The sequence below is a fragment of the Herpailurus yagouaroundi genome, unplaced genomic scaffold (assembly GCF_014898765.1).
Source record: "Herpailurus yagouaroundi ecotype Mexico unplaced genomic scaffold, PumYag 160, whole genome shotgun sequence".
NCBI classification, from domain to species: Eukaryota; Metazoa; Chordata; class Mammalia; order Carnivora; family Felidae; genus Herpailurus; species Herpailurus yagouaroundi.
The window spans coordinates 44141755-44163784 of NW_024412401.1; the positions used below are offsets into that span (position 1 = coordinate 44141755).

Genomic DNA, 22030 nt, shown 5'->3' on the forward strand with positions numbered 1-22030 from the left:
CCCCCCCCCCCCCCCCCCCCCGCCATCCCCACCGGGATTTGAAGGCAGAGGGTGGATTGAGAGCAGTCAGCCGTGCTAGGGCAGGGTTTGTCTGTCGTGGGGTCTGATGAGAAGGGCTGGCGGGAGGCGGTATCTGTTGGCAACCGGCGCGGCCTCCCCCCTTCACAGACAGCTTCTGGGAGGCGCTGGGCGGGAAGGCCGCCTACCGCACGTCCCCGCGACTGAAGGACAAGAAGATGGACGCCCACCCTCCTCGCCTCTTTGCCTGCTCCAACAAGATCGGCCGTTTTGTGGTGAGCCCCGGCGGAGGTCTCTGCCTCTGCTTACCCACTGGGAGGCGGGCTCGCAGGGCTTGCAAGGCGTGTGGCGTCAGCAGCAGGGCAGGGAGAAGCCCTTGACGCAGGGCAGGGAGAAGCCCTTGACGCAGGGCAGGGAGGAAGGATCCCCTGCCGGCTGGAGCACAGTGAGGCTGCCCAGGGGAAGGACGACCTCTGGATCACCGGTGTGCTTTCGTTAACCCTTACTGTTCCTTCCCAGATCGAAGAGGTTCCTGGCGAGCTTATGCAGGAAGACCTGGCCACAGATGACGTCATGCTCCTGGACACCTGGGACCAGGTGGGTGGAGGACAGAAGGCGTAGGCTGTTTGGGATGAGGGAGGTGCTAGACTGCAGCTCTTAGATCAGTTGCCACAAGGGCTTAAAAGAGCCAGATGTTGCTGGAAAGGTCCCTGAGGTGTTGCGAGGCACTTTCCCTTTCTGGGCCTCCATTTCCCCATCTGCAAAATGGGAGTGATGGGACCTACCTTGCCTAATTCTACGAGGTGAGGTGTAGATAAGATCACCTTGCACACTGTGAAGCACCATATAGATGCAAATCGGATGGCCAGCGTTCTCTCCTGGGCCTTAGGGCAGTGTGAACTCCTCCCTTAAATCTATTGGTAGAGAAACTTGAACTTAGCATATCATATGCGGGCATAAACAGTCTACAGAGGGTCACCTGGGCGTTTTGAAGGGCATCTCCTTCTGTTTTACAGGGCTCTGAGCTCTCTCTGCTTCATCTCCTGGGGAAGGCTGTTGTGTAGGACTGGTAGGAATGGTGGTGCCATTCCTTCAGTCGACCAGTATTAACTGAGCACCTGCTTTGTGCTAGACACTGCTCTAGATGCTAGGAAGAGAGCAGTAAATAAAGCAGACATTCCCCTGCCCTCACAGGGCTTCACATTCTCTCGGGGGATGGCAGTCGATAACCCTTCCTGTCCGAGTTATCAAAATTCCAGATGGCAGCCACAAAGACATAAGGCTCCCCTCTGTCTCTTCTTCTGGGGATGCCCGGTTGGAAGATCAATACCAGAATGTTTGTAGCTTGAGCCATCCAGCTGCTGTCGTCGATTGCTCCTCTGGCCACCTAATCTATTCGTTCATCCATTTCTTCATTCACTCAGCCCACATTTAGTACACACCAGTGTCTTCCAGGAAAAAATGCTGGAATCCTACGATGAGCAAAGTAGACTCAGTACCTGCCGTGAAGGGGCTTCTAGTTTAGCAGGGAACACGTTTGTAAATAAGTAAGAGAAAGACTGGTATTTTATTATCTGATATCATCTTATCAATGACAGGGGCTCTTTAAAATATTTAAAAAAAAATTTTTTTTTAACATTTATTCATTTTCAAGAGAGGGACAGAGTGCAAGCAGGGGAGGGGCAGAGAGAGAGGGAGACATAGAATCGGAAGCAGCCTCCAGGCCCTGAGCTGTCAGCACAGAGCCTGATGTGGGACTCAAACCCATGAGATCGTGACCTGAGCTGAAGTCGACGCTTAACCGGCTGAGCCACCCGGCGCCCCTTTAAGATATCTTAGATACACCTAAAAATTGTTGTATTACACGACTTGTATTAAGGCTCACAACGGTGGTAGTGGTGGTAACTTGTTTTTATTCCAAGCCTTAGACCCGTGCGGCCCAGAGCAGACTTAGTGCCTGTTTGGTGTGAGCATATGTTTGGCTGCTCATTGGTTGAGCAAACAAATGCCACGGAGGGATAATTCATGAACTTCTAGAGAAGGGTCTCAAACTCATTGGTTAAGCAATGTTAGCGAGTGAGGGGGCTGGGGTGGAGGGACACGGCGTGGCGGGTCCTGAGGCAAACTGGAAATGCTGGTCTAAATCGGCGGTGGGGGTGGGGGCGGGGGTGCTGCCACTCAGCCTCATCCACATGAGCGTGAAGGCCCGTGGTCGCCAGATCCTCCAAGTTTTCAAGAGAACGCGGAATTCTAGATTTTAACGCAAGCTGGTAACTAAACTTGGCTACACGGGCATTATAGACCAAGCTGTGGTGGTGGGTGGGCCAAGAAAGCGTGTGTGAAGGTCACCAGTTTGCAAGCTCTGTTCCAAGTCCTTCCAGTCCTGGTCTGTGGGCCGTGTCCGGTCCCGGCTGGGCCCCAGGAGCCTCCCCATTCTCCAGCGGTGCGTGTGGGCAGCGCCCTCATGTACACTTTTCGTTTCACGCCTCACTCCAGGTCTTTGTCTGGGTTGGAAAGGATTCTCAAGAAGAGGAAAAGACAGAAGCCCTGAGCTCTGGTGAGGACCACGTGTGCCTGTGGGGCTCTTTCCTGCGGTGCAGTGGGAACAGCTTCCCCCATGGGTCTGGGAGTTCGTGACAGCGGGGTGGCACTTCCTCATCCGTGGTCAGCCCCTCGGGAGCCCTGCCCGGGGCACTGGAAGAGCAGATCAGCTCCTACAGAAAGCTTCAGGTCATGCCAGGGAAAGGCTACTCTAAGTTTGCCCAAGGACCCAACTTGTCAGGGTTTGGATGTCGGAAAGCAGATCTCTGGTAGCTGACCAGATCTGACTTGGGAGGCAGAACCCTCAAGCTGGTTTGTTAATATCTTCCACTAGGGGAGAGCAAGAGAGCAAAGTGATACAAACTTTGTGAAGCAGGGAGTTAAACCGTGACCCCGGGCCCTTCCGGCGTTCCTGGGCAGGGTGGTCGGGGAGCCGTGTGCGGTCATTGCTAAGGGATGCTAGCGTCTAGTGCAGGGACTGGCCATCAGAGACACTAGGACCAAAAGCCATCGTAGGCAGCTTCTGCCCTGAACCACCTTTCCCTGGTGAAGGACGCACGAAGCATTCCTGGGGTTTTCTTTTCCTGCATGTGTGTCTGCAGCTAAGCGGTATATTGAGACGGACCCGGCTAATCGCGACAGGAGGACCCCCATCACCATCGTGAAGCAAGGCTTTGAACCTCCCTCCTTCGTGGGCTGGTTCCTCGGCTGGGATGACAGCTACTGGTCTATGGATCCCTTGGACAGGGCCATGGCTGAGCTGGCTGCCTGAGGACAGGCAGGCCCCACCCCTGTCACCGGTCAGTGCCTTTTTATAACAGTCCATCCTTCAGAGACCTTACAGAGAGCAGGGCCACTCTGGTGTGCGTGTGTTTTTACAGTAGCCAAAAACAGCCATGCAGAAATTCAGGGTCCTTGCACAATTGTCTCAAGTATCTGTCCTTTTGGAAATTGAATCCAATAAAAGCTTTTTGAAGTGTGTTAGCCTGTCGTGGCTCAATATGTCTCGGTAATTATTCTGGGAATTCCCAGGGAGGGGCCTGGCATGTGCCTGTGAGCCGGTGGCTAAGCTTCCTTCACTCTGTGTGAATCCTGGACCTCCGAGAAGCAGGTGCCAGGATGAGGTGGGATGCACCCAGGTGGCCCCAGGGGAACTGCCTGTGTGAAAGGAAATCGGGACGGAACCGGGGAACTGAGGGAGCCGCTGGACTGAGGCGCACGTCTGACCCCAAGTGAAGGAGAAGAGGGAGAAGGTTGGGCGGAAGCCGTCCCAGATGGCCGTGCCGTCCAGGAAAGTTTGGCAAAGCTTTCAGGGAATGCTTGAACCAAAGTAAAAAAATAAAAAATGAAAATAAAAAAACTCTTTTTTAATGGTATGTGGTATGGTCCCATTTTTCTTTTTTGTTATTTTTAAAATTATATTATAAATTATTAAATAAATTATAAATAAATAATATAAATAAATTATTATTATATATTATAAATTATATTATAAAATTATATTTTAATTTACATCCAAGTTAGCATATAGTGCAACAATGATTTCAGGTGTAGATTCCTTAGTGCCCCTTAACCCATTTAGACCATCCCCCCCTCCCACAACCCCTCCAGTAACCCTCGGTTTGTTCTCCATATTTATGAGTCACGTAATATATATGTCCCCTTCCCTGTTTTTGTATTATTTTTGTTTCCCTTCCCTTATGTTCATCTGTTCTGTGTCTTAAAGTCCTCATAGGAGCGAAGTCATATGATATTTGTCTTTCTTTGACTAATTTCGCTGAGCATAATACCCTCCAGTTCCATCCACGTAGTTGCAAATGGCAAGGTTTCATTCTTTTTGATTGCCGAGTAATACTCCTTTGTATATATGCCACATCCTCTTTATCCATTCATCCATCGATGGACATTTGGGCTCTTTCCATACTTTGGCTATTGTTGATAGTGCTGCTATAAACATGGGGGTGCATGTGTCCCTTTGAAAGAGCACACCAGTATCCCTTGGATAAATGCCTAGTAGTGCAATTGCTGGGTCGTAGGGTAGTTCTATTTTTAATTTTTTGAGGAACCTCCATAGTGTTTTCCAGAGTGCCTGCACCAGTTTGCATTCCCACCAACAATGAAAAAGAGATCCTCTTTCTCCGCATCCTCGCCAGCATCTGTTGTTGCCTGAGTTGTTAATGTTAGCCATTCTGACAGATGTGAGGTGGTATCTCATTGTGGTTTTGATTTGTATTTCCCTGATGATGAGGGATGTGGAGCATTTTTTCATGTGTCGGTTGGCCATCTGGATGTCTTCTTTGGAGAAGTGTCTATTCATGTCTTTTGCCCATTTCTTCACTGGATTATTTGGTTTTTGGGTGTTGAGTTTGATAAGTTCTTTATAGATTTTGGATACTAGCCCTTTATCTGATACATCATTTGCAAATATCTTCTCCCATTCTGTCGGTTACCTTTTAGTTTTGCCGATTGTTTCTTTTGCTGTGCAGAAGCTTTTTATCTTGACGTCCCAATAGTTCATTTTTGCTTTGGTTTCCCTTGCCTCCAGAGACGTGTTGAATAAGAAGTTGCTGTGGCCAAGGTCACAGAGGTTTTTGCCTGCTTTCTCCTTGAGGATTTTGATGGCTTCCTGTCGTACATTGAGGTCTTTCATCCGTTTTGAGTTTATTTTGGGGTATGGTGTAAGAAAGTGGTCCAGGTTCATTCTTCTGCATGTCGCTGTCCAGTTTTCCCAGCACCACTTGCTGAAGAGACTGTCTTTATTCCATTGGATATTCTTTCCTGCTTTGTCAAAGATTAGTTGGCCATCCATTTGTGGGTCCATTTCTGGGTTCGCTATTCTGTTCCATTGATCTGAGTGTCTGTGTTTGTGCGAGTACCATACTGTCTTAATGATTACAGCTTTGTAACACAGCTTGAAGTCTGGGATTGTGATGCCTCCAGCTTTGGTTTTCTTTTTCAAGATTTCTTTGGCTATTCGGGGTCTTTTCTGGTTCCATACAAATTTTAGGACTGTTTGTTCTAGCTCTGTGAAGAATGCTGGTGTTACTTTGATGGGGATTGCGTTGAATACATAGATTGCTTTGGGTAGTATCGACATCTTAACAATATTTGTTCTTCCTCTCCAGGAGCATGGAATCTTTTTCCATTTCTTTGTGTCTTCCTCAATTTCTTTCATAAACTTTCTATAGTTTTCAGTGTGTGGGTTTTTCACCTCTTTGGTTAGATTTATTCCTCGGTATTTTCTGGTTTTTGGTGTATTTTTTATCATGGTAAATGATACATAATAATCATTTTGACTATTTCTAAGCAGCATGCGGTGTCATTACATACATTTACAGTGTTGTGGAGTCAGCACCATTTATTTATTTTGAGAGAGAGAGAGAGAGAGTGCCAGCAGGGGAGGGGCAGAGAGACAAAGAGGGAGAGAACCCCAAGCAGGCTCAGCGCTGTCAGCGCAGAGCCCAATGGGAGCTCAAACTCATGAACCATGAGATCATGACCTGAGCCGAAAGCACGAGCCAGACGCCTAACCGACTGAGCCACCCGGGGCCCCTTTGCTCCTTGTAACCTTTATTTGACTTTCTGTCTCTATGGATTTGCCTTTTCTCATACAGTATTTGTCCTCTGTGTCGGGCTTATTTCACTTAGCATAATGTTTTCTCAAGATTCATACATGTTATAGCAAATATCAAAATTTCCTTTTTGTGGCTGAATAATACTCCATTGTGCATATACACATTTTGCTTAACCATTCATCCAGTGGCGGGGACTCAGGTCGTTTCCACCTTTTGGCTATTGTGAACCAGGCTGCTGTGAACACTGGGGCGCAAACAGCTCTTTGATTCAAAGAGTTTTTGAGCCACAGTCCAATCAGCCAGTGAAGGCGCTGTGTGCCTCCCAGGAGCAGGTACAGCGTGTCTTGTCTCCCCACTGCATTCAGTCGTCGGGAGGTGAGGCTTTGGTGCACCTGTGGGGACCAGCACTCAAAGCCAGCAGCTGGGGCCCTTAGTCATTTATATTCCCCTGCAGTAGAAGTCTGGGCAAGGTGCGTCCTCACAGCTGCCATACCCTGTAACTAATCTGCCTACACCTCCCTGGCTTCCCCTGTATTCCGTTGAGTCATTCTGCTGCTCCGAACTCTTTGCAGAAATCTGCTCCTGCAGTTACCGTCACGAGAGGTGCCCCTGAATGCTCCCAAAGTTGTGGGAGAGGGACTTCCTCTGTGCCCCGCTTTGTGCCCCCGGGACCCTGAATCTCTGTTCATATTCAGGGCGTCACAAAGTCCCTCTTAGCCTTTCCCATGATCTTCTCCTAAACCTTTTCTCCATGGATGTTCCAACCGGAGCAAGGAACTGCTGCGGGACAGACCCCCTTTCCTCCCCTCTCGTCTTCTGGTCTTTTCTCATGTTGCCCCTGCTTTTGTTCTGCACCACCTCCCCCAACCTGATCTCCAACCATAAGAGACTCCCATGCATAGGACTGTAGAACAGAAGCCAGTGTGAAGGTGTAGATGCTGGGAAGGGTGTGCATGTGTGTTTACACTGCTATTTCCAAAGCTGCTGATCACTCGGATTGCCCAGGGAGCTTTTTAGGCCCCAGGGGCCCTACGTCTAGAGATTGTGATTCATTGCAGAGGTGATGAGGGGAGAGGAGAAGGAATTTTCCAGGTGAGACATGGGGGCCGGAGGGGCAGGGAGTCATCTCAGAGTGTGCAGCAAGTACAGAGGGGGTCATGGGGGAGCAGGTGGAGAGTGCCAGGCCTCACATCGTGAGAGGTAGGCCGGGCCCACCTCAACTGCCATGCTGAGATTTGGACGGGATCCTGTAACTCCCACCTCACTTACCCAAAGAGTTACTTGCAGTCAAAGCAATCACTTTGACAGATGCAAAGTCCTGGGACAAAAGCAGCATTTACAGCCTAGAGCTTCCAAGGGCCTTCCCTCAAGGCAGACGGAGTCCTGTCTGGACAAGCCACCTCCCCTCCTGCAAACCTGTGGGAGGTCAAATTGCAGAGGACCTACCCCTGAATTCTTCATTTCTTCTACTGGCACGCAAGGTGGTTTATTAGCCAATTTCAGTTTATTGGTGGCTGTGGCCTCCTAACTCTACAGTGCTCCGAAAAAGGAAGTTGCCCGGGGCAAGAGTTGCTCGGACTTCATATTTTTCTCTCGAAGTTCAACCACGTAGTTTCTCCTAACAACTTTCTCCCCCCAAAACATGACCTTGGATTTTGTCATCTACCATATAGAAGTCATCGTGAGGCGCCATGACAGGTGACGAAAAGGCCGGCCTGGGCTTGGATCCTGTGTCTGACTTTGGGCTGGTCAATAGGTACCTGTTGTGTGCCTTGGGCCAGGCAGCCTGCAAGGCATTGGAGCGGTAACAGACCACGGGGTGACAGAAGTGAGTTCCTGTCCTGCTTGGATTAGGGCAAAGGGTGATTAAACTAGCAAAGGATTCAGGGTGTCCATGGATCTCGAACTCCCAGGGAAAATATATGGGCAGGTGCTCCAGAAGGGGCCTAGGCAAGAAAGACGGCAGTTGGGCAACTTTAACCTCTCCGCATTTTTTGGCCTACATAAAGCACACCGAGAAGCCAATGCAGCCAGCCCGGGACCGGAGGATCACATGTGCCATTTCTGAAAAATGAAACCCACAGACACTAAATCCAGGCAGAAACAGACTCTCACCCAAAGAAAATGAGTAAAAGTGCACGCTTTATTATGTACAGGATTGGAAAGGGAGGCCACGTGGAGAACACTCTTGCACCAGAGCTCATCCTAGACCCCTTTTATGCTTCCTCCCTCTCAAGCAATTTAATCCCAACCTATTGGGCTATGAATCCACAAGGCAGAGAGGCGAAGACTGGTATCTGGAAATAGGGACACTCAAAGGAGCAGAAAGCACTGTTACTCTAAGCCTGAGAAGAGGTTTTCAGCCAGGTTATGGGGCTGTTTCCTGGTCCTCACTGGTCAAGGGTGAGTCACCGCACGAAAGAGAGAAAATCATTAGTTAAAAAATTATAAATAGAAACGTAACTTGAGTTCCAAGTCAAAATGCTCCATATACATGTAATAAACTCAGCTGAGAACATGGATGCGCGGTTCAAGGTTTTCTAAAATAAGCTTGGAAATGGGCGATCGGGGAGGGGACATTCATAGTCTGGGACAGACAGAGGGATGCAGCTAAGGACCAATATGAAGGGTGGCTCTGGGTAAGGAAGCTGCCATTCCCAAGACCTCTCTAGGTGAACTCGGAGCCACGAGGAGGAAGTGGTTTAAGTGTCACAAGCCAGGTTGTCGGACCAAGAGGAAGAATGCCAGGTTGCTCAGACTCACGGGCATTTGCAAAATTCACAGGCATTTGCAAAAGGCTTCCTACCATTGTGGAACGAGGAACTGGGTAGGAGGGGCTGCCCACTTCCTCTCTGGGCACTGACCACACGTGATAGAAAAGGAGGACTTGGCAAATTAAAAAAAAAAAAAAACCCTCCATCTATATATCTTAAGTCTGACAGTGTGTTCCCAAGCTCATTGGTTATTATGTGCCCAATATATTGTGAATTCCTCAAAATATTTAATGAATGGGCCTGGTAACCAAGGTATTTCACAGTGTCCGATAGTTAATAGCATGCAGACAATAAGAGAGAATTGCTTTACCTATTTTTCAGAAAAAAGGATTAGTCCTTAAGCCATTCAAATGGGTATACAAAGAATTGTGTATAGAACTTAGAGAACATTTTATTTAAAAATCAGAACTATTTAGAACCTGATATATGAAAATAGGCAAAAGTGAGGAAAAAGCACTTTTGTGACAAGTATTTAGCTGGTTTGAAAGACCACAGAGGAATCACTGAGTCATAAAGAGGCTAAAAGAAGTTTAAAAGAGAGAACTATTCTTATTATTCTTAAAGGATCTTTGTGATAGTAGGTTTAGAAGTCTTTTCAAGGGTTAAGATCATCTTTTTCACTGACCTTGACCATTTCCTCCAGTGTTGACAGGTATAGGCACGAAAATGCCAACTCTCAAGTGAGGATTATTTGAAACGTGGTCTGGGCTTAGAAAGTAAACGGATGGTAGGAACGTTTCCTTAAGATTCCCCGGAGGTAAGGCACATATGGCCCAGAGGAGCTGGTTGTAGCCTAAGGTCACTGCTTTCTGCAAAGCATTTGTCCAGCCAGGGTGTCCTGTTTTCTTGCCTTTGGTCTGGCTGCAGAATGACCCAGGGAAAGTCAAAAGAAGGGGGATTTAGCCTATTACCTAATGATCTAAACGTATGAACTTTAAATATTTTAAAAGAGTTAAGAAATGATCGAAATGATCTTACAGATCACCAATTGCCAACCCCCTCCCCACACCCCTTCTCTTTCTCAGTATTTACAAGCTAACAATCCTCATCTGTATCTGTGGCTAGGATCACTACACATTCTAAGCACCTCGCAGTCAACGTACGGAAAAGGAAAGGAAGGAGGAATAGTCAAGGTCCCGCCCTACTTGCTCCTTACAGGTTAAAGGCTGATTTGGTCCCCACTCTACCCTGGCAGGGAAGGGCGCGTCTCTGCGTTGGCCTCTGTGGCTCACTTCTTTGCCCCCACGATGCCTTGCAACATGTCTATGGGCAGGGGGAAGACGATCGTGGAGTTTTTCTCAGCAGCAATGGTGGTCAGTGTCTGGAGGTACCGCAGCTGAAGGGCCGCGGGAGACTCAGTGATGACCATGGAGGCTTCTTTCAGAGCCCTGGATGCGTTCATTTCTCCCTCGGCTGCAATGACCTATGGAACAGGAGGAGGGAGTGGTCAGACTGAAGAAAATACAGGTGTCAAGGGGCAGTCTTCAAACCAGGGTGTGCACACAAAGCCTTCTCCAGGAATGCGCCAGAATAGTTTTGTTTTTTTTTAATTTTTTTTTTCAACGTTTTTTATTTATTTTTGGGACAGAGAGAGACAGAGCATGAACGGGGGAGGGGCAGAGAGAGAGGGAGACACAGAATCGGAAACAGGCTCCAGGCTCTGAGCCATCAGCCCAGAGCCCGACGCGGGGCTCGAACTCACGGACCGCAAGATCGTGACCTGGTTGAAGTCGGACGCTTAACCGACTGCGCCACCCAGGCGCCCCTAGAATAGTTTTAAGGAAATCCATTTCCGGTTACCCCATTTCCATACGTCCTTTTTCCTATGTCTGATTTGCCTGACTATGTGCCTGAGATCGAGACATCGTCTTTTACTGTGGCTTTTCTTGCATGCTTCAGGGGACCGAACAGAGGGGCAACTCAAAATAGGGGTTGAACTAGTGAATGGACACAAATCCTTTTGCAAGTCACATGAATTTCCAGTTATTTATTGATTGAGAGAGAGAGAGAGAGAGAGAGAGAGAGAGAGAGAGAATCTTAAGCAGGCTCTACACCCAGCCCAGTGCCCAACACGGGGCTTGATCTCAAGACTGTGAGATCATGACCTGAGCCAAAATCAAGAATCAGTCGCTCAACCAACTGAGCCACCCAGGCGTTCAATTTCCAGTTGTTTGATTTTAAAGAAAGGACAGAGGACCTTATGGAACTGAAAGCTGATGACCATTAAACATATTTTTAAATGAAAGATCACTGTATGATTTTTAACACGTAATTCAGAAACAGTATGAAGGACTGCATGGCATGACTTTAAACACAACTTTCATCTCCACCTACTTACTTATGTAAACAAAAGTTCTCAGTCCTTAGAGGTACAAAAATGAAAAGTTAACACTAGAACTGATGTTTAATCTTGTCTCATTCTGGCAATACGTGACAGCCAGCTGCAAACACAGGAATTCTTTATCTTGTTAAGATAAGCATTTCTAGTGAAAGAAAAAAATTATTTGGGAGAAATTCTGAAACATTTAAATGCCTTATTTGTAGTCACAGGAAATGTTTAAAATATCAATTTTAACCTCAGTACTAGGGATGCCTGGGTGGCTGAGTCAGTTAAGCGTCCGACTCTTGATTTCGGCTCAGGTCATGATCTCATGGTTGGTGGGCTTGAACCCCATCAAGGGCTTTGTGATGACGGCAAGGGGCCTGCTGGGGATTCTCTCTCTCTCTCTCTCTCTCTCTCTCTCTCTGCCCCTCACCTTCTATCTCTCTCTCAAAAATAAACATTTAAAATAAAATAAAATAAAATAAAATAAAATAAAATAAAATGTCAATATTTAAAACATGTCAGATTATATGCTTAGCCAAGTATATAAATTCAAATGAAAATTGTCACATGTCTACTTAAAACGTGTGATGGGACATATAGTTTGTCTACATTCCTCTTGAGGTTACATGGGCATTAAAAGTGTGAACATCACTGGGGTCGGGGAGAAAAGCAGGGGCTTTGGAGTGGGACAGGCTTGTACTCAAATTCCAAACCTAACCCTCACCAGCTGAGTGTCCTCAGAGAGGTTATTTAACATTCTGAGCTCTGGTTTCTTACTCTTAAAACGGGATAGTACCTGCCTTTTAGGGCCATTGTGAGGAAGACAGAAAGGTACATTAAGTGTGAAATGTATAAACGGAGGCTATCGTATAGGAAAGGCATGTGGGAAGTCAAGACCTGGTTTTTGAATCCAGCTATGCCTTAATGTATAAAGGATTCAGAAGCCAATCAAGGCGGTGAGTTACTCTTACTCCATAATCCTAGAAGAGGGCGTGAAGATACCATGCTCACTAAGCTTAACGGCGCAGTTCCAACTGGGTTGTTTTCACAGGGATCTCAAAATATTCATGGTTCAGAATGCTCCCATGAATATCCGAGTTGAACACGATAGTCTCACGACCAGTGGAGTTTCATTCACTTCTAGAGTAAATGCTGGGAGCCGCCTAGGGGTCAAGCCCTGTGCAGTAGCTAAGGAAGAGAGTGGACCCCCTTGCCTCCTTTGGCTCCCGGTCAAGCAGGGGAGATAGACATGGGAACGGATCACTTCATTCCAGTGTGAGAAATGTAGACAGACAGGTACAAGGCACAGGGCCAGCACTCAGCAAAGCAGGCTTTGCAGAACACGAGCTGATGAGATTATGCAAGTTGAATAGGACAGGATGAAAGCTTTGTCGTTTGGCCACAGATGAAGAGGAATACTTCAGGCAGCACACACGTCAAGGTACCAAGGTTTTAAAAAGCTGGTATATTCCAGAAAAATCTAAGTGGCCGAGTGCAGTGTGAGGCAGAGGAGAGGCTGGGGTGTTTCGTCTGCAGTCTGGAGGCAGAGGGAAGCTGCTGAACAGTTTGGAGCAAGGAACCTCATCAGATCCAGTGGGAGAAAACACACGGACAGACGTCAGAGGATGGATGAGAAGAGGAGACACTGAGAGCTGCTAACAGGACGGCCTCAGAGTGACTGGTGCGACTGGCTGGTAATGGGGATGTGGGGTTGGAGGGGGAAATGGGCCAGGGTCGGTGCTTTTCAGGAGAGTCAGCAGTTTGGAGGCTGGCTGGGTACGGGGAGGAAGAGGAACAGAGGCTGAGCCGTGGGTTTCTAGGTTTCGGTTGCCTGGGGGGTGCCATTAGGTGAGACGGGTGATACAGGATATGGTGTCACCGAGAGAAGGCACTCAGTTTAGAGGATAAAAACCTTAGTTTGTCAAGATACCCAGAACATCCTACCTAAGTCTGTGAGAGGGGGCACTCCAGGTGCCCTCAAAAAGATGCACGTAACCGTGTGCTCCAAGGCAAACCCTGTACGCACGGAATGCAAAACAAGCTCCTGCCTGAGAACGGCAGGCTCTGGCTTTTTCCGAGTCATCTCAGAGGTCCAATTAGGCACTTTGTTTTTGGTCTGGTGATGGACCGGCTGCAGAGATGTCTAATCTCCCACTACTGTCAATATACGAGCTCTTGGCCGAGAAGCCAGACCCACCAGACTAGGCACACGGGCTGTTAACAGGAAAGCTGGTCTGAGGACGCTGCCCAAGATGTGAAGGCAGTAACCACCGGCTCGGTCTGAACACAGGCCACGTAGATGCCATGAATCGGCCCTCAGAAGGCAAAGCAAGATGCCTGTGGCGGTGTGGGGCTTCTGCCAATGCCCAGCAACCCCATGTCGATCCCCACTTCCATGTTTACAGACCGTCCCTTGACAACCAGCCATTTTCAGGTCTGTGAGGTTGGTACTGTTGTCTCCTTCTGTAGCCCAGGCGGGCTGGCCCGCGAAGGGCAGAGAAAGGGGATCTGCATCCCTATACTCCACCTTCTCAATGAATAGAGGATGAGACCCAGGAATGTGCGCCCGAAAGCACGTGGCAGGCATTTTTCTGAGAGTTATGAGCGAGGAAATCAGGATGGACGCAAATGTAAAAGGTATCACATTTCAAGTCGTTAAGAGCTGGTCTAAAACATTGAAAAAAGAGGTTCGACTAACACACGGTCAAGCTTGTGGGAGAATCTTTTGTGCCTGGCTCCTTTCTCTCAAACCATATTTGCCAGCACTTTCATGTTCATTCTCTTCGTGGCACGGTGTTCCTTCGTGTGAACGAAGCACACTTTATGCATTCAACCACAAGGGACATGTGGGCAGTTTCCAGGTTGAGGTAACACAAAGTGCTGCTGTGAACATTCTAGTACACGCCTTGTGTGTTTTGGTAAACACACAAGTGCATTTCTGTTGGATACACACTACCAGACAGTTTTCCAAAATGGTGTTACCAAATCTGTGGTCTCACTGACAAAACAGGAGTATGAGTTCTTCCCTCGTCCACACTGGGCTCTTTTCTTTTTAGCCATCCTGGTAGATGTCTAGTGTGGCATCTGCCTGTGATTTGAATTTGCATTTCCCTGATGGCTATGTAACGGAAATTCCTTCAGAGAGGGATTTCTCTCTGAAGGCTCTTAATCTATAGGCTCTCTTACCCTTTTCTTTCACAATTTATTTGTTGAAGAAATGGACTCCCTACTTTCCATGAGAACCTGACTGTACCATTTTGAATATATAAGCCTTATGGTTGTTGCAGGGTTACTGTGTTTTACAGAAAGGATCGACTCCTTGCGATTCGATGTGTTCACCCTAATCTTAAAGACAGATACTGCCCAGGTCCACGAGACTGTTCCAGACGATCCCTACAGTCTCATCCAGGTGGAGCACAGTCATTCAGAATTCTAACCGGCTTCCTTCATCTCTTCCCATCGTTATCAGGACTTCTCTTTCCTAACTGGTGAAAGCACTTGCCCAAGGGGCTTAGTCCGTCATGGAAAGCCCAGAGGAGCCAGAGGGGAATTCTGATTTCCACTGCCACTAATCGACCGTGTGACCTTGAGGAAAATCACATGAATTTTCTGGGCTCAATCTTTTCATCTGAATAGTGGGATGGCAAATAAGTTTCATTTTTAGGGCCAAGGCCAAGCAGTTGAGGACTGTTACCTGAAGGGCAACAGAAGGGTTCTGAGGTGAAGCCTAAGCTCAGCGGGAAAACAGTGCTGTGCTTGCTTCCCGGCAGGGGAATAGGAGGGTGCAGGGGCAGCCTCTGGACCACGTTATCTGTCAGCTTCAGAAGATAATCTCTAAGGACCCTTCAGGCCCTGACATTCTAAATAGTCTCTTCAGTATGGCTTGGAATGGGGCTGTCGGTTAATGACGTAATCTAGATAAAAGCGATTCCTGTTTTTCAAAATACCAGCTCGATTATAGTAGGGCGTACTTAATGTTACCAGAAATACCACTGAGTCTTCTCAATGTGATGGCAGTACTGGAGGTTCCACAGAATTACCAGGTTGCCCTCATGAGCATCAATTATCACATTAGGAAAAGCTAACAATTCTGGTTAGTAGAAAATTCTGGGTATAGTGTCAAAGGAGCTGCTGTTCTATTTGATGCTGGCTAAGAAATTATAGTCCCCAACGTGTGGCTTAAAGGGCATCCTACTAGAAGGGCAGGGCTCTGTGCTTAGTCAATTATCACCAGCTACTACTATTTTCTTTCTTTAAAAAAAATTTTTTTTTATGTTTATTTATTTTTGAGGCGGGGGGAGGGGCAGAGAGAGAGGGAGCCACAGAATCCAAAGCAGACTCCAGTCTCTGAGCTGTCAGCACGGGGCCCCACGTGGGGCTCAAACTCACGATCAAACTCATAAGATCGTGACCTGAGCTGAAGTTGGACGGTTAACCGACTGAGCCACCCAGGTGCCCTTATTCCTATTTCCTAACAACAACAATGGATTGGTCTGCCCCTTGTGTCTTGGGAGATCTGTCAAGTCCACAGCAACCCCTCCGATGAAGACTGGCCCTCTTCCTTCACCCATTCACAGGCAAAGCGCTGTGGAACTTAATATCTGAGTTTGCCCTTTTTTTTAAAAAAGTGTTCTTAATGTTTATTTATTTTTGAGAGAGAGAGAGAGAGAGCGCCAGGAGGGCAGAGAGAGAAAGAGACAGAGTCCGAAGTAGTAGGCTCTGAGCCATCAGCACAGAGCCTGACGTGGGGCTCGAACCCACAAACCGTGAGATCATGACCTGAGCTGAAGTCAGACGCTTAACCGACTGAGCCACCCAGGCACCCCCTGAATTTGCCCTTTTGACCAAACTTTGGCCAAAGAGAATCTCTCTGCTATGAATCTGGAATCAAGGCGGGTCTGTCCCCTTTAGTGTTCAGCTGAGGGAAGTGTGTGAACTTGAGAGTTGACTCTGCCCTCCAGCTGTCAGCAGTGAGATGAGGCCCAGGAGATGGAATGATTAGCTCCCTTTGGTCTTGAGCACACTGCAGTCCCTGGCTCCATTCCTGATGGGACTTGACTCTACTTCCCATCCTTGGGTTTGTGAGATATCCCTGTGTCCTTATGAATTAGCTCCAGAGACCCTCTTTCCTAGGTTAGATTAATAGATATTTCCTCAACACTTCTCCTACGGGGCACGCACCCATGTGGGCTCAAAAAGCAGGCAGGGATGGTGACGACAAGAAGGAGGGGGAAAAGCAGACATGAGAGGAGTGAAAAAAAGAAGAGGACAGAGAGGAAGAGGGAACAGTAAGAAGGAAGAAGGTCCTGAGAAAAGAGAGAATGAAAGAGAAGACAAAAATAGGCAAGGATTAGCTCAGGCCATGATCTCACGGTTCGTGAGTTCAAGCCCTGCGTTGGGTTCCACGCTGTTTGGGATTCTCTCTCTCTCCCTCTCTCTCTACCCCTATCCCACATGCACTGTCACTCTCTCTCTCAAAGTAAATAAACTTCAAAAAAGAAGACAGGTAAGGAACAAATGGTAGGCACATGGACTGGACTGTCCACTTGCTCTAAGCCAGAACTGTTCCTTTGTCCTTAGTGGGGGACCTGGAGCATGAAGTATGAGACATGGCAGGGCGGGGGGGCAGGACATGCAGTCACAGAAGAATGACATGGCTCTGTACACACTGACGGGCTCACAGGATGATGTTAAGTGAAAGGATCAAGGAACAGAACGATACGTGGGTGTGACCATGCTTACGCAAAATAGGCCAGCAATCTAACACCCTAGTCAAATAAAACCCCGGTGTATATACTAAGCTGTCATGAGCGGTGGCCCCTTGGGGGGGCTTGTGGCTTGAAGTGATAGGGAGGCTTTCAACTTGGCTAAACCCGTTAAGATTATTTCCATTTTTATAACAACCATGCTTTCCTTAAAAAGAAAACTCGACAGGCAAAGCAAACTGAAAAAAAAAAAGAGAAAGGAAGAAAAGAAAAGAGAAAAACAAAGGAAAATAAAAGAAAAAAAGAGAAAAGAAAAGAAAAGAGAAGAAAAGAGAAGAAAAGGAAGGAAAAGGAAAGAAAAGGAAAGGGAGGTTACCTTGGCTCGGGCCTCCCGAGATGCCTCCGCCTCTGCAGCCATCGCCCTCTGGAGCTGCACAGGCAGCTTCACGTCCTTAATTTCCACGCGCTCCACCTTTATTCCCCAGTCATCCGTGGCGTCATCCAGGGTACACTGTCAGGAAGAGAGAAGGCAAGCCAGGAATGCTCAGCCCAGCCCAGAGGCCTACGGTAGAGCACTGGGGTCTAGAGCAGACAGGGCGCTGGGGGAGAGCCGGGAGAGAGCTTACTTCTCCTGCGCTGGATGGAAGGCTGAGCTAGGGGGCTGGGTCCCAGGGAGCTGATCCTGATTCTATTCCTAAGAAGCTCATGCAGAGGTTGGCAAACTTTTCCTACAAGGGCCAGACAGTGATCGTTTACTTTCAGTGTCTGTTGCAACTGTGAACTGTGCTGATGTAGGTCAAAAACAGCTGTGGGTAATACCTAAGTCAATGGGAGTGGCTGTATCCCAATAAAACTTTACTGATAGAAACAGGTGGCCAGCTGGCTCCTGATCTAATATGACTCCATGTAAGCCACATTACTTCCTCCTGCTTCAACTTGGTCCCTTTACCATGGGTGGAATGAAATCCTACTTCCTGTCTCATATGGTGGCTGTGGACATCAGGTAAGGTCACAGATTCTACACACCATGACACTGATACGAGTAACAAGATCTCAGGTTAGAGTGCTTTATCTTTGTTGAGCAAGTCAGGTTTAATTTGTAATCTATTACCCAAGTAAGACTGGAAAGCATAGGAGTTCCAAGGGAAGTCATGGGACCCACACGAGAATTTAATAATACCTGCACTGTCTTGCAGAACGGCCTCTGGATTATTATGCTCAAGAAAAAGGTTAATGACTAATTCTCAGGAAACAAAACAAAACTACACTGAAGGGAATAAAAAAAAAAACGATGCATGCATCTGAGCTATTAACCCATGAGCTTTCTGTGTGAAAAATATTCCCTTCCACCAAATCAAGTTTGAGAAAACCTTTCTACGAAGGGAAGAAGGCAGGCCAGTGATCCCCCAGTTGGAATGAGTAACAAGCTGTCAAACAACCAATGACCCTTTGCTTCATCTTTTGATTTCTGGTGGGTATCAGCCCCGGCACACGCCTCACCTGCATGTTGTGTGCAATTTCTTCCCTGTCAGACAGGATCTGAGAGAGGTTCTTGGTGCCCAGAACGTTCCTCAGAGTCGTTTGTGCCAAAAGACGGGTTGCGGAGTCGGCGTTGGTGATATTTGCCACGGCCAGAGTTGCGTTCTGAACGCGGTAATAGACCACGCCATCCACACTAATGGTCACGGAATCCTTAGTGAGGATCTGTAACAGAAAGGGAGCGATTGCACACCGGCCGACCAACTCCTTCTTTAAGATGACTGCAAGGAATGTTGTTCTATGGAACATCTTGAACATTGGCCGATCTTCTTTAGTAAGCCCTATCGACTCCATGTCTGTGTTCCCTCATAATTCAGACGCGGAGGCCTCAGCCCCAACATGATGGCACTAGGAGGCGGGGCCTTTGAGACGCCCATCAGGTCAGGGTTGAACCCTCACGGCCATCTAGGATCTAGGAAGTGGACACTCCTCAGCCCCCGAGTCCAGCCTCCAGGACTGTGAGTAAGAAATCCTGCTGTTCCTGAGCCACCAATCTGCGGGGTTTGGTTGGAGCAGCCCGGATGGACTAAGACAACAGAGCGTCAGGAAGTGGAGTGTGTATTTAGAATTTTAATAAAATACATTCACTTATTCCTTAATCCCATTAATTCATTCAGTTAGTCAACAAATACTGAGATACCGCTCAGCAGCAGGCACTGTTCCTTCAAAGCGGATGGGGAATGAAGGGAGACTTTATGGGACAAAGGAAGGACACTTGTAGGTGGCCGGGGTGGTGTGTGAACTGTGTCTTCAAGGAAGAAATAACATTTTTTTTTTTTTTTAATTTTTAAATTAAATTTTTTTTTTTATTTTATAAAATTGTTTTAATGTTTATTTATTTTTGAGAGAGAGACAGAATGTGAGCAGGCGAGGGGCAGAGAGAGAGGGAGACGCAGAATTTGAAGTGGGCTCCAGGGTCCGAGCTGTTGGCACAGAGCCCGACGTGGGGCTCGAACTCACGAACCGTGAGATCATGACCTAAGCCGAAGTTGGATGCTTAACCGACTGAGCCACCCAGGCACCCTTTACATTTTTATTTCAGAGAGATAGAGAGAGAGAGAGTATGAGCAGGGGAGAGGGGCGGAGGGCAGGGGGAGGCAGAGAGAGAGAGAGAGAGAGAGAGAGAGAGAGAGAGAGAATCCCAAGCAGGCCCCACACTCAGTGCCGATGCAGGGCTCGATCTCACGACCCTGGAATCGAGCCAAAATCATGAGACGGACGCTCAACTGACTGAGCCACCCAGGCAACCTGAGATAACAATATTCTGAGGGTGGCATGAAAGCATCCAAGGCAGAGACAATAATGCATGAAATGGCACAGAGCCATGGCACAGCCTAGGTTTGCTGAGCTATATATATATAAGCAGCACAGCATTGCTAGAACAAAAAGTGAATGGGGGACGTTGTTACAGGGGGAGATCAGGGTACAGACCCACTTTGTAGCACGCTCCATGAAGATGCTTAGAAGCACAGAATTTGCCAATGCTCCTTCCTACCACCTTCAGGGCAGCGCCTTAGTTTGGTGTAGGCGTCCTCTGACTGCAGGCCCTTTGGCCTCACTCCGTCCCACGCCCTCCTGCACACCCTACACAGGACAAGGTGTGCGTCCCACATGCGCCACGTTGCATGTCCCAGGGCCTTCGTGCAGGTGTCCCCTCTGCTTGGATGTCCTCTCCCCTCTCTCTCCCGCGTGCCATGAGACTGGCACATTGTTACTCATCACTCAAGACACAGCTCAAGTGTCTTCTCCTCTGTGAACCTTGCCAGACGAGGTAGACTTAAACACTTTCCCCTTTGCGCTTTGCAAAGCGCTTTGCAAATACTGCCCCTTTGCAGCGGCCAGTATTGCTGACCTACATCACCGCTTCTCTGCTGGACTAGGCGTTTCTTTTTTTTTTTCAATTTTTTTTTTCAACTTTTTTATTTATTTTTGGGACAGAGAGAGACAGAGCACGAACGGGGGAGGGGCAGAGAGAGGGGGAGACACAGAATCGGAAACAGGCTCCAGGCTCTGAGCCATCAGCCCAGAGCCCGACGCGGGGCTCGAACTCACAGACCGCGAGATCGTGACCTGGCTGAAGTCGGACGCTTAACCGACTGCGCCACCCAGGCGCCCCACTAGGCGTTTCTTAAGAGTAGTCTGTCTTTGTATCGCAAGCACTGGCAGAGGGATGGATCCACGGCAGGCGGTGAATAAATGAGAGATGACCTGAAACGTGATCCTGGGAATTTAGTGATTGGTGCCGGGGCTCTACCCCGCTTCGCTTTGTGACCCTAGTGAGGCTCTTAAACTGCTCGACCTAGAGATTCCTCATTTGTGAGATGGGGCTAATTACACTGCCCGATTCTGTGCAAGTTTCTTTGAAGATCTGGTAAGATGTTTGTGAATGAAGCTCTTTGGTTCGATTTTGGCTCAGGTCATGATCTCAAGGTTCAGGAGTCCGGGCCCCGCCTCGGTCTCTGGGCTGACAGCTCAGGAGCCTGCTTGGAATTCTCTCTCTCTCTCCCACCGCCCCCCCCTCTCTCTCTGCCCCTCCCCTGCTCTCTCTCTCAATCAAAAATAAATACATAAACTTAACATAAAAAAAAAAAGGTGTAAAGAGCTATGTAAACGGCAAGTGATAACAACTAACAGTATTATATGGCTGTTTAGTCCCTGCTAGGCAGGAAAGCGGTAATCCTTTTTCTGATAATCTAAAAATACTCCTAATAGTATATTACCATCTTGCATGAAAATTAATCAGTTCCCATGATGTGATGGGAAAATGTGTATCATTTCTAAACCATTTCTTGCCCTCGTGACTCTGCCACAGCCAGAGCTTTCTAAAGCTGCCGCCTCTCTTCCTACTGTTTATTGTAGGCAGAGTATTTATCTTCCTTCACATGAAGTTCACAGGGGATCGGAAAAAGGACTGCTCGCCAAGTTCCAATCTGCTCTGCATTCAGCAGCTCACAGGAGACAAGACAGCAGCTGGAAGGCAGAAGCTTACAGCAAGCCGGCCAGCTGCCCGTGATGTTTACAGAGGAAAATGCCAGGACTCCCAGCTACCCTGAAAGGGGCTCCTTCTGAGAGCCGACCTTCCCTGAGACATGGGAATCCGTGCAGAGAATACAGCACAGCTCCCAGCCTTGTTCTGGTGGGTAAAAGCGATTCCTGGTGTTCCTACGTACGTGTGGATTACAAAGTCTGACCTCACCCACTACTTGGATCAGTACCAGCAAGGAGGTTCCTGGGCTGGTTTCTGGATTTGGGAAAAAGAGAAAGCAACGTGGCCGGGCTCCACCACCCTGCTGAGTAGCTGGCCTTTGGCCAGGAGACACTTGACATATTCTTCTATCTCTCCCTTCATCCTACTTTCAGGCTTTCTGTCTGCAAAGGTTAGGATGCCTCCCTGGACATGTGGACCAGGCTGGCTATCACTAGGTCACGGGCCAGGATGGAGCTAATGTGGATTGCATTTAGCATGCAGCGGTGGGAGAAGCATGAGGCGAGGACCCCAAAAGGCTAGATATTGGTCTGGCTCTGCCACTGTGGCCTGGAGGGATCCCTTTG

General features: G+C 48.1%; 2 protein-coding genes across 6 annotated transcripts in view; one reads left to right on the plus strand and one right to left on the minus strand.

Moving 5' to 3' along the window:
- GSN (gelsolin) overlaps positions 1-3543 on the plus strand; it is a 44224-nt gene extending 40681 nt beyond the window's left edge. For 4 of the 5 annotated variants that reach the window (XM_040482159.1, XM_040482160.1, XM_040482161.1 and 1 more), the window contains exons 14-17: positions 169-293; positions 538-615; positions 2515-2575; positions 3162-3543. In XM_040482159.1, coding sequence (XP_040338093.1) covers positions 169-293; positions 538-615; positions 2515-2575; positions 3162-3331 — 434 coding nt within the window. In that variant the 3' untranslated portion in view covers positions 3332-3543. Of the gene's footprint in view, positions 1-168; positions 294-537; positions 643-1674; positions 1687-2514; positions 2576-3161 lie in introns of those variants that run through there. The other variant, XM_040482164.1, reaches the window with a different exon arrangement.
- Positions 3544-8257: 4714 nt separating this feature from the next.
- The window catches only part of STOM (stomatin), a 31320-nt gene continuing 17547 nt past the window's right edge, over positions 8258-22030 (minus strand). The window contains exons 5-7 of the mRNA XM_040482165.1: positions 18440-18643; positions 17316-17450; positions 8258-10331 (exon numbers count right to left, since the gene is read on the minus strand). Coding sequence (XP_040338099.1) covers positions 10137-10331; positions 17316-17450; positions 18440-18643 — 534 coding nt within the window. The 3' untranslated portion in view covers positions 8258-10136. The remainder of the gene's footprint in view (positions 10332-17315; positions 17451-18439; positions 18644-22030) is intronic.